Source organism: Mustela nigripes, chromosome 4 (assembly GCF_022355385.1).
Source record: "Mustela nigripes isolate SB6536 chromosome 4, MUSNIG.SB6536, whole genome shotgun sequence".
Classification (NCBI taxonomy): Eukaryota; Metazoa; Chordata; class Mammalia; order Carnivora; family Mustelidae; genus Mustela; species Mustela nigripes.
In genome coordinates, this window is record NC_081560.1 from 42,338,092 (window position 1) to 42,350,988 (window position 12,897).

General features: G+C 36.7%; 1 protein-coding gene across 2 annotated transcripts in view; it reads right to left on the minus strand.

The window, feature by feature from the left end:
- The window catches only part of NPSR1 (neuropeptide S receptor 1), a 149,680-nt gene that overhangs the window by 43,075 nt on the left and 93,708 nt on the right, over positions 1 to 12,897 (minus strand). The window contains exon 3 of one of the 2 annotated variants that reach the window (XM_059395660.1): positions 6,810 to 6,913. The exons of the other annotated variant lie outside the window; for it this stretch is intronic. Within the exon in view, the coding sequence (XP_059251643.1) occupies positions 6,810 to 6,913 (104 nt within the window). The remainder of the gene's footprint in view (positions 1 to 6,809; positions 6,914 to 12,897) is intronic. 2 annotated transcript variants of the gene reach the window in all.

Consider the following 12,897-nt stretch of genomic DNA (forward strand, 5'->3'; position numbering starts at 1 on the left):
AATAAAAATGGAGAAAAATAATTTATTAACTTCTTATGGTTACTGTAACAAATTGCCACTAACCTGTGGTTTAGACCAACAAAAATTTATTCTCTTACATTTCTAGAGGCCAGAAGTGTAAAATCACTTATAGTATACTAGTTCAAAGTCAAAGTGTTAGCAAGGCCAGCCTCCCTCCAAAGGCTCTGGCGGGGGGGTTTTCCTCCCTTGCCTCTTTCAGCTTCAGGTGACAGCCAGCACTTTTTGATTTGTGGTTATACCAATTACATCTTGGGTCTGTGGTTATAATGCCTCTTCTGACTGTCAAATCTCCCTCTGCCTCCCTTTTATAAAGAATAGATATGATTACATTTAGACTCATTAAAATAATCCAGAATAATCTCCCCATTTAATTACATCTGTAAAGTCCCTATTTGCCATAGAAGGTAATATACATACATTTTAGGAATTAGGATTTGGATTTTGGTGGAGGGCATCTTTCAGCCTAACACAATTAATAACCAAATAGAAAAGAAAAAACATGTAAATAGGAAAAAAAATTAACCAAAAAGATTAAAATGAGGTGATTTAAATAACACCAAACACCATTTGTCTCAATAAATATAAATGGTTTAACCTCCTTGACTAAAACAAAGACTATGTACAAAATCCTTCCCCAAATCTGCTTAGTGTGTTGAAAACAAACCTCTGAAACCAAATGATTATCAAAGTTTAAAAAACACAACAATGACCAAAGGCATACAGAACAACTAAAACCAAAAGAAGGCATTTAATACAATACTGCTAACAGAAAAATTAAATTCAAAGCAAATCGCACTACATGAGAAAAATGGATTCTTTTTATTTAAAAAAATACAATACAAAATGGTGATAGAATATTAATAAACTTATATGTGACAAGCAACATAATACGAAATATGTATAACTAAAATGTTTAAAGATTTAAAAGAATAAAACATAATAATACATGGAAAAATTAAACACACTTTAAAAATAATACACATTATTGTAAAATATCTAGGCAACCATTTCAAAACTGGTCCTAAACTAAACTACCAAGAAAAAAAATCCCTCAATAGATTCCAAAAATTATACAACTTATATAATTTGCATATTTAAAACAACAAGCAATAAAAGCTGAAATTAGTACCATGTTATTTTTTTTTAAAATACCACTTGGAAATTTAAACACCCTTGTAATTAACTTGAGTCAAGAAGGAAATCAAAGTACAATTATAGTCAATTCATAAATGTCAACAATGAAAATTCTACACATCAACAACATATGGGATACCATTTGGAGAACAGATGGCAGCTTGAGGACATATGTCTGAATTCGCACTACCCCACCCCTCAATTCTGACAAAAATGACCTAGGAAATATAAAACTAAGGAAAATCTTCCAGAGAAGTGAGACTTGAATGCAGCAAACTTAGAAAAATTTTATTTAGAAAAATACCAGATTGGATCCATGTACAGGAGGATCCCTGGACTTAAAAAATTAATATACTTTATTTATTACAGCAATTTTAGTTTTACAGTAAAAATAGAGCAGATAGTACAGAGATGTCCCACCCTCCTCTCCCCCAGTTTTCCCTATTATTAACATCCTTCCCTATTATTAGCATCCATTTGTTAAAACTGATGAACTGATATCAACACATTATTACCCAAATCAATGTTTTATATGAAGTCTTATTCTTTATGTTTTATAATTCTGTGGGTTTTTGATAAATGCATGATATCATGTATCCACCATTCATACAGAAAAGTTTTACTATTCTAGAAATCCTCTGTGCTTTACCTATTCAATCCTTCCAAGTCCCTAGGAACCACTGATCTTTTTATGGTCTTCATCGTTTCCCTTTTCCAGAAGGTCATATGGTTGTAATCATACTCATGTAGCCATTTTTTTTCATCCATTCAGCTTTTGAGGAACATCTTGCTTCTGATTTTTGACAATTCTGAATAACATTGCTATAAACATTCTTGTGTAAGTTTTTGTGTGAATGTAAGTTGTCAACTCATTGTTTATATACCTAGGAGTGTAATTGCTATATTGTATGATAAGAGTATGTTCAATTTTGTTTTTATAGAATTTTATTTTTATAAAATTGAACTGCCAAAATAGCTTTCCAAATGGATGTATCATTTTGCATTCCTGCAAACAGCATTAGCATTTTGCATCATCAGTTTTTTGGGCTATAGTCATTCTAATAGCTATGTTAATGCTATCTTGTTCTAATTTGGGATTCCCTAATGCTATATAGTGGTGAGCTTCTTTTCATATGCTTGTTTGTTATCGTTCTATCTTCTTTGGAGAAGTGTCTGTTCAGATCTTTTGCTCATTTTTAAGTGGGTTGAGTTTTAAGAGCTCTTTGTATATTTTGGATACAAATTCTTTATGAAGTATATGTTTTGCAAACATTTTTTTTTGCCATTCTGTGCCTTGTCTTTTCTGTCTCTTAACAGTGTCTTTTGCAGAGATGTTTTAAATTTTCATAAAATCCAACTTTTCATTTTTTTCTTTCATGGATGGTGCTTTTGGTGTCATATCTAAAAAGCCATTGAGAAACCCAAAGTCCCCTAGATTCTCTCTTATGTTATCTTCTAGTAGTTTTATAGCCTTGCATGTTTCATTCACGTCTATGATCCATACTGAATTAGTTTTTGTGAAAGGTGTAAAGTCTTTAGTCAGATCATCATCATGATCATTTATATTATTTAATTGGATACCAATGACTCCAGCAGTATTTCTTGGCAAGGCTATCTTTTCTCCACTGAATTGTCTTTGCTCCTTTGTCAAAGATCAGTTGACTTTTAGTGTGCATTTGTTTCTGGGGTCTCTATTCTGTTCCATTGATCTATTTGTTGATTTTTTTTTGCCAATATCATGGTGTCGTGATGTAGCTGTAGCATTTTTGTAAGTCTGAAATCAGATAGTAGCTCCTCCAACTGTGTTCTTCCTCAGTATTGTACTGGCTTGTCTGTGTCTTTAACCTGTCCACACAAACTTTGTTTGTCTGTATCTATAAAATAACCTGCTGGGATTTTGACTGGGATTGCATTGAATTTATAAGTTGTTTTGAACAAAATTGATATCTTAACTATAGTGCATTTTCCTAACATAGAATACCTATCTTTATACTTTGATATTCTTTGATTCCTCCCACCAAAGTTTTATAGTTTCCTTCATACTGATCTTGCACATATTTTGCTAGGTTTATACCTAAGTCTTTCATATTTTTTGTGCTAACATAAATAGCTATTGCTTCTTAAATTTTAAATTCAAATTTTTCATTCCTAGTATATAAAAGCATATTGTAGTCTTCAACCTTGTTATTTTTATTTTCACTTAATAAGCCCACAGATTTCCTATATTTTGTTTTGTTTTGTTTTGTTTTTTTCATCTGTGAACAGGTATTTCATCTTTCCCAATCTGTATACCTTTTATTTCCTTTTTTTGTCCTGTTGAGTTAGGTGGGATTTCCAGTATGATCCTAATGGGGGTAATGGGAGGGAACATCCTTGCCTTGTTCCCTATCTTAGGAAAGATACATCCAGTCTCTCACCATTGAGTATGAGGTTAGTAGTAGCTTTTTGTAGCTACCAACTGAGGAAATTGCCTTCTATGAAAAGTTTGTGGAGACTTTTTACTGTGAATGGATATTGGATTTTAGCAAATGCTTTTTCTGTGTCTATTAAAATGGTTATATACATTTTTTTTCACTTCAACTTTTTGATTTAATGAATTACATTAATTGACTTTTGAATCGTGAACCTTGCATACCTGGAATGAATTCCATTTGGTCATGGTATGTAATTCTTTTTATAAGTATTTTCATTCAATTTACTAATATTTGTTGATAATTTTTATATCTATGTTCATGAGAGATATTGGTGTATAGTTTTACTTTCCTATAATGCCTTTGTCTGGTTTTGGTGTTAGAGTAATGCTGGACTCACAGAGTGAGTTAAGAAATGTTCCCTTTGCTTTTATGTTCTAGAAAAATTAGAAACTTATTAGTAGAGGAGCCTGGATGGCTCTGTAGGTTATAAGTCTGCCTTCAGCTCAGGCCATGATCTCAAGGTCCTAGGATTGAGCCTTGTATCAGACTCTCCTCAGGAGCAAGTCTGCTGCTCCCTCTCCTCCTGCCCTTCTCCCTACACCCTCCCAACTCATGTACTCTCTCGCTCTGATAAATAAATAAAATCTTAAAAAAAAAAAAGAAACTAGTTAGTATAATTTCTTCCTTTAATGTTTGGTAGAATTCACCGGTAAACCCATTTGGACCTGGTGCTTTCTTTCTTAGAAGATTATAAAATATCAATTAAATCTTTTTCATAGATATAGACCTATTCAGGTAATATATTTTTTCCTTGTGTGAGTTTTGGCAGATTGTGTCTTTCAAGGATTTGGTCCATTTAAAGTAATTTATCAAACTTGTATTTCATAAATTCCTTTATTATCATTTTATTATCAGATCAGTAATAATGACCCCTCTTTCATTTTTGATATCAGTAATTTGTGTCATCCCTTTTCTACTCTTCTTTGGCCTGACAAGAAGTTTACCAGTTTTATTATCTCTTTGAAGAACCAGTTTATAGTTTCATTGATTTTTCACAATTGAATTACTGTTTTCATTTAGTAATTTGTTCTAATTTTTATCATTTAAAACATTCTGCTTGCTTTAGGTTTACATTGGTCTGCTTTCTCTGGTTTCCTAAGGGGGAAGCTTTGTTAATTTTAGATCTTTTTTTCTTTTTTAATACAAGAAATTAAATGCTATATTTCTTCAGAAGCACTGTTTTTACTGTCCTACAAATTATGATAAATTGTATTTTCATTTTTTTGACCCACATGTTACTTAGAAGCATGTTGTTTCATCTCCAAAAACATTGAGACTGGCCAGCTATCTTTCTGTTATACATTTTTAGTTTAATTCTAGTTGGGTCTGAGAGCATACTTTGTGCTATTTCCACTCTTTTACATTGTTAAAGTGTGTTTTATGGTGGTATGTAATTTCTCTTGGTGAATGTTCCCTGTGATTTTGATAAGAATAAGCATTCTGTTTTGTTGGATGAAGTGTTGTATAAATGCCAATTAGGTCAATTTGATTGATAGTTTAGTTTATTTCAACTGATAGCTATTTAGCTCAACCATATCCCTGCTTCTAACACAGAACTGGCATAATTTATTTCTCAGCAATTGCTAGAATAAGCAATTGATAACATCTACCTAAAAGGAAGCAAATTTTTTAAATAATAAATTAAAATGTGTTTTAAAAAATTATCCCTGAAAAAATGCCAGTTCCAGATAGTAATCAGGGCTCTTTCACATCTACCAAACTTTCAAGATTATGTTCAGAGCACAAAAGATTTTTAATTGTAACTATTCTCTGTCCATTTTCTGGAGATGAAGTAACTCCATTTCCAAGGTCTAAAAATGATAGAACAAATTAAAATCATGGATGAATATAGTTGCAAAGATTCTACAAAACTCTACTAACAAATGGAATCTTATAGGGTAAGTTTTCCCAGAAATGCACTGTGCTTTATAAAGCTACAGTAATTTAGACCTGAAGTATGGGCATAAAAATAGAAATATATTAATGAAAAATAATTGTTAACAGCTCTGAAGCAGCACCTCAATCCTAATACCAGTTATGAAACAGTTCATTCTTTCTATAATTAGTTGATGTGCCTTAATCCATATTATATACATATATAATATATTACTAATATATGTAAATGATACATATGTAATATTTTATACCATATATTTTATGTATATATATATTTGTATTTATAATTTTTACTTTGAAGCATATTCAACAGGCAAAGTATAAATGTCTTTAATCTGAAAATAGATATTATCAATAACTGAGAAAAAAACAAGTATCCCAGTTATAAAAAAATTGAAAAAGAATAACAGATACTTTGAAGAAGAAGAAATTCAAATGCCAGTAGATATTTTAAAAAGTCCAATTTCGGTGGTAATACAAGAAATACAAGTAAAATAACCAGAGATAATACCTACTTTCTAACAATCTGTCAACGTTTTTCAAAAAGAACAGTAGCCCGTGTTGTGTTAATTTGAGTGGGGGAAAATGGCAAAAAAAAGGAAAGAAAGAAAAGAAAACTGATAAATATTCTGAAGATTGTTTAGACAGTGCTACATATACTCTGAATGTTTGTGTCCCTCCAAAATTCACATGTTGGAATCTTAATGCCCATTGTGATGGTGTTAGGGGTCAGGCTGTTGGGAGATGATTAGGTTATGAGAGTGGAGCCCTCATGAATGGGATTAGTGCTCTTACAAAAGAGACTCCATAGAGCTCCCTTGCTCCTTCTGCCATGTGTCATAATCTGGAGTCTGCAACCTGCAAGAAGGCACTTGGTCTGACAATTTCTGGCACAGTGATCTTGAACTTCCAGCCTCCAGAAGTGTGAGAAATAAATATTTGTTGTTTCTAAGCTACCTATTGTGCGGCATTTTTGTTACAGCAGCCTGAATGGACCAAGACAGCCAGAATATGTCAAAGACCTTCATGTTGACTCCAAAATTTTACTTAATACTTGAAACGTGGACACTTATATTCTTACTAATGCTACTTATGTTTTATCTGTATGTTTATTATTTTAGCAAAAACCCCAAAATCTTACAAATTATTCTTGTCCTTCCAACTAGAAGAAGCGAGAAGTTTATTGGGTAGAAGTGCTGGGTTCTATATTATTTTCCTTATGAAGAATCCAAGACCTAATCTTGGTGTCAGTTTGTTTCATCACATTCGTAAGGCGCGACATACCTGCAAATAACGAACCACTCGGCAGACGAGATCAGGTGCCAGAAAGTCTCCGGTGAATCGCCAAATGATGTCTGTCAAGATGTTTATCAGACCTGTGAAGGAGTCTAACAAAAACACACAGTGGTTAATTTGAATCTCTTTCAAATTCCCAGCCTTGCCACAGTAGAAATGAATTCCTGGGGAGATATCCCCTCCTCCTGCCCCAGTTTATCAGATGGCCATTAAGGAAAAGTAAAGCAAGACAGGAGTCCATTGATTTTACTTATTGGAGCTTGTTACCACTTAGATGGAGCCACCTTGGAAAGATTTTGGTAATAACTAAAATGACTTTGGTAACCATGCAGTTGACATTTTAAGTCTCAGAAGAGGAGTTTTAAGGGGGTTTAGATCTCTACCCAAACAAGGACTGTGTGAGGATCAATAAGGACAAAATTGAGAAAAGGAAATTATTTATCTTCAAGAAGTCCCTCAAAGTCCCCTTCTTCTATCTGTTACTTTACAGTGTCGACTTCTTATTACCTCCCTATCATCAACAACTCCCCCCAACCCCCACCCCAGGTTCCTTTTCTTCCTTCTCCTTTCCCCCTTCAACACCAGTCCCTAGAAAAAGTCAAGTGCATGATCTATCACTTTAATTAACTTCATTGATTAAACTACAGAGGAACTGAGGCCAAGATTTGAGACCAAGGTCAGAGACTTTATGCTCCTGTGGTTGTCCTTACTCATTTCTATACTTACAGGTTGTAAGTTGAGCAGATGTTTACATCAGAAATGCAAAAGTATACCATATGTCTTAAAGCTCCCTCTCACCTCTCCATGACTGCTATCACTAATTGATCATGTGATTCAAAATTTTTCTCAAAACAGTGTTGGAGGGATTCTCTGCTGATTGTTGGACAGGGATGGGACTTAAGACAGGACAGGCCAGAATTCATTGACTTAGGGTCACTTTCTTGGAAATGGGATATAACACTCTATCAAGGACCCAAGAGGCAAGGCAAACTCTTTGATAGAGTAACTTAGAAGTCTGGAGGAAGTGTTGGTCCTTCTTAGGCAAAATGGAAATGTCTGAGTTGCCCTGGAAGACAGTATAAAAAAAGAACAAAAAGGTCATGGTGTAATGGACATATTATGGGAAGCAAGAAGATCCACCAGAGAATGATGTTGCATGAAAGGGCTCAGAAGACACACCATTCCTGAAGAAAGTAATGGTGAGAGGAACCAGCATTACAAAGAAGCTCAGTGGTGGCCTCCTACTATAAGGCAGTAGAGAGGGGGTGATAAAACCAGGTCTTATAGAACTATAGTAAGTATGAACTGTAATAATTCTCCTAGTCCTTCCCCAAAGGGACTTATGGCCATTTATTTGAATGGCTGTGCACTGGGGAAAGAAGAATATACAGACATTTTGAGGACTATTAGACACAGGGTCTATGTTAACCTGACACTTGGCAAACTGAAGTCTCATTATGGCCCCACTACAAGCATGGAATCTCATGGGGCCAGGTAACAAATAGAATCCTAGTTTAAGTAGAATGGTTCACTAGATCTTCAGACCTTTCATTGCTCACTTCCCACATCCCTGGGGGTTTAATTTGTATTGACATACTTGGTAGTTGGAATAACTCCATATTAGGCTTCTCAGAATAGTGGCAGGGAGTAATACTACACATTTGGACAACATGATGAATTACCCCTTATCATGGTCAATTTAGCTATTGTTGTATTTGACTGTCTTGGAATTACCAATAACGGAGACCAACACTGAGCCCCAATATGGCACTACTTCTTAAGAAGACCAATTTGTTACCTTGTCAAAAGTTGACTACACTGGGTCCTTTCAATACTGCAAGGGAAAGCTCTCCATCTTCCCCGTGTATACCTACTCTGAATATGAGCTTGCTTCCCTGACCTCTGAGTTGTAGTCAGCACCATTCACCAATCCCTAGAGGATTTCTGATTGCTCAATTGGAACGGCATGCCAAACAACACAATATCTGATCAGGAGATCCATTTCATAGTGAAGCAGATATAGGCTTGAACCACTGATCATAGAATCCTCAGTTTATATCATATAGTATACTCTCCTGGGTGGTCTGCTAAAGGCATAGATAAAGTGCCATCCTAACGGCACTCTGAAAGGATGGAATGCCATCCTTCAAAATGCTGCGTATGCATAAAATCAGGGCTTTCTTTATCATGCTGTGTTTACTAATAGGAGGCTGACATACATCTGATAACCAAAGGGTAGAGACAGAAATGGCTTCACGAGACATCACTCCCAAAGAACCCCTGGGACACTTTGTGTACCTCTCTACTCTGCAGGCTGGAGGTCCTAGTCCCAAAAGGAAGTGCAAACTTGCCACGGGACATAGCAAGGGTCCCTTTGAACTAAAAGTGATGGCTGCTGCCACAAGGACTCCTTTGTGCAGGGACTAGCAGTCTAGATGAGAAGTCACCACTGTGGCCAAAGTCATTGGTTGTGATCTCAGCAGAGCTGGATTTATACAATGAAGACAGGGAAGAGTATGGGTAGAACACAGGCAATTTACTTCTCAAGTTAGGATTGACAGCAGTAATTAGTGAACGGGGCTAGGGATGCCAGGTATACTGCAGCATGCCCTCAGCAAAGAGTCTGGCAGATTATTCAGGCTCTTGGGTGCCCTGTTCTGCTGTGGTGGGGGGGTGATAGGGACTGAAATTGAATCTTTATTCTTGTCATGGAGATAAGCACCCTGGCTTCAGGTGGCACAAAGACAAAGCTAGCAACTCTGTCTTGGATGACAAATGAACTGTACTTTCTAGTAAATTGTTCAGATCAAAATTCAAATCCTGCCTTTGTTGAGATTCACTACTAGCCTTTATGGGAGAGGACTGTGGTTTCTGTGCAACTCTACTTAGAGGACTGGGCAGAACCTTAGAAGTAAAGGGTATGTGTTTGGTTGGATTCAGGCTCTCAGCTGAACAGCTAAACAGCAAAAGAAACTCCAGTTTTATAGTAGGCCACTCATAATTCCATTTCCAATAGTTTATTTTTATTGCTGTGTTTCTGTTTAAGAGGAGTAATGAAGGGACGCCTTGGGTGGCTCAGTCGGTTAAATGGCTGCCTTTGGCTCTGGTCATGATCCCAGGGATCATGGTCCTGGAATCGAGTCCAGCATTGGGCTCCTTGCTCGGCGGGGAGCCTGCTTCTCTCTCTACCTCTGCCTGCCACTCTGCCTGCTTATGCTCTCTCTCTCTGTGTCAAATAAATAAATAAAATCTTTTAAAAAAAAAAGGGGGTAATGAAAACTGAAATGACACTGTCACTTGGCAAATGATATCTGTGAACCCTGGAGAATGAGAAACAAAGGAAAACCATCGTCCAGAGTAGGTAGGATATAAATAGGTTCTCAAAGACTATTTATCCAATAAATTGTCACTGTGGTTTGTCAAAAGTATTTATGGCTTTGTAAAAATTAAACTTTTATTTAGACATCATTAAAGGCTCATGAGAAGTTGCAGAAATGGCACAGAGTTTTCACATACCTGTCACCCAGCTGTCCCTCATGGTGACATTTTACCTAAGTAGAGTTGACTTCGCTGTTTGAAGAATTACCACTCTTAATCCAGGTTTCTGTACAACTGAGTGTGATCTTAAGGAATGTTACCAAGCAGTCATTATATCCTTGTTAATATTTTAAGTATTTAAAGTATCTTAAGACTTTTTAATCTAACTAAAAACTGTGAGGTACGTTCCCTGTTTTATAGATTGGCAACTAAGTGTGATTAGAATCTTTCTGAATGTTTTATGACAAATTAGAGGGAAAGCCAGCCTTGTAACCCAGACTTGGATGACTATGTCCACAGTCTTCACCACAGTGCCTGTGTTTTTATTATTTTTTTTTTCTTTTCTTTCCTTTCCCTTTCTTATCTTCCTTTCTAATTCTTGTTCTATCTGTTCTCATATAGTCCTGAAACCTCAATATATAGGCGTGATTCTTCCTCCCATTCCCCTCCCTCCCTGTCCTGGCTGCCCTGATTTTTGTTTTGCCTCTCTCTGTTTATAGGGCCCCTCCACCCATAGAATTTTCCTTTATTCCTTTAGAGAACTGTGATGGTAAGTCTTCCTCTTCTGGATCTTCACCATAAACAGGATAAGTGCCCAGCTTAACCTAAAACCTTCTAGGATCTGGCCTTGCCTACCTCTTGTCAGATACCCCCATGGCATTTTTGTATTGAAGACCCCAGATCACACATTCGTGTTTTCAGATATGAATTCCCTCTTTTTGGGGAAAAAAAAAAAAAAAAGAGTCACTGATATATGCCTCACTCCATATATCAGTCTGTTGAATTTTTATTTATCTTTCAATATCTAGCTGACATGTCCCCTTTTCCAGGAGCTTCCCTTGACCATTCACACGGTAGGGGCTACAACAAAATGGCTTTGGCCCTCCCAGTCTTATGCTCCTCTGTCTCTTCCTTTTTGTTTCTCTGTAGATAACCATTAGACCACTGGCAAAGCTCCATGGGAAATACAGCAAAAATGTCGGAGATTAGAGAAATCTTGTAGCGGTCCTGGGTAGTCAGAGAAGTGCCGAGGAGGTCAGATTTGAGCAGGGTGTTGGGAATTGTGAGAAGAAACCTGATCAGTAGAAATCTCATGAAGCATTTCCTCTCAGGAATCGACTGGAAGAATGAATAAAATAGACATTGGAGTTCCTTGGCTCTTCTCCTTTGTTGTACTTATTCTTTAAAGAATAATGGGGAAAATCCCTAAACTTACGTTTCTCTAAATCTAAGTGATTATATTAACAGTTATAATGTACTCCGGTAAGACTCCCTCCACCGCCCAGCTCCGTCTGAGATAAGCCCAGATCTGGGAGTAGACTATCAATGAAACTCCGGCCCAGCCTTTGTGGCTATTAAGCAAATGCTGCTCTAACTGATCAGTAAAAAGCTATTTTGTTACCTAAGTAATTGAATACATTACAAATAAACCTTTCTTAAATGGTAATTAACAGGAGCCTGGGAACAAAGGGTACACTTCAAAGGCTTAATCACTTCCATGCTATTACTCCTGCTTCTCCCCATTTCTTCCGTGAGAGATCCTAGGAAACTGCAATACTCAGAAAACCCAAAACAGGCTCACTGCAGGTTTTATGGCTTCTTTGATGGTCTCAGAAATCTGAGTGTGGGTTCCCTGTTGGAGCATGGATATGGGTGGAGTGGGAAGAAGTCAAGAATGAGAGGACAAGGGCACCTAGGTGGCTCAGTGGATTAAGCCTCTGCCTTCTGCTCAGATCATGATCCAGGGTCCTGGGATCATGTCCCACATCAGGCTCTCTGCTCAGTGGGGAGCCTTCTTCCTCTCCCTCTCTCTCTCTGCCTGCCCTTTCTGCCTACTTTTGATCTCTGTCAAATAAATAATTTTTTAAAAAAAGGAATGAGGGGACAGCTGAGCTGAACCCTAAAGGGTCAGTAAGGATGGGTCAGGGGAAACCAGGTGAAAGACACTGATTCTAGGCAGGGCTGACTGCGTGAACAGTTACAGTGTGAAATAACATCAATTTGGGATTGCTGAAGTCTGAAGTAGGAGCTTCCAAGGCCAAGATATGGGGCTGGGAAGACAAGAGTTGGTCCTTTTAGGGTCTCATGTGCCAGTTAAAGGAGCTGTGCTTTTTCCTGTGTACTGTGGGAGCTATTGAATGTTGATGTGGGGCAAACACCTGTTTCAAATAGATTTCTTTAGTCGCCATTGAGGGATCTATTGGGGAGGTCTAATGCTAAATTACACTATGATTGTTAGGAAACCATGCAGAAGTATGGGAAAGAGATAAGTGGTACCTGTTGTATGTCAAATAGAAATTGGAAAAGAGAGAAGGGTGCAGATCTGAGATATACTTTATAAGGTAAAATAAGGACTTGGTGTTTTAAGTGTGAGACAGAGGGAGAAGTCCTGGCTTGGGTGTTCGTAGTAGGTGTGGTGGCTCTTGAGAATACAGGAGGATAAGCTCTCTAGATTTGGCTTGTTCCCAGTCTTTGGCAATTCCAGACAAAGCTGCTATGAATATTCATGTATAAGATTTTATGTGAATGGAAGTTCTCA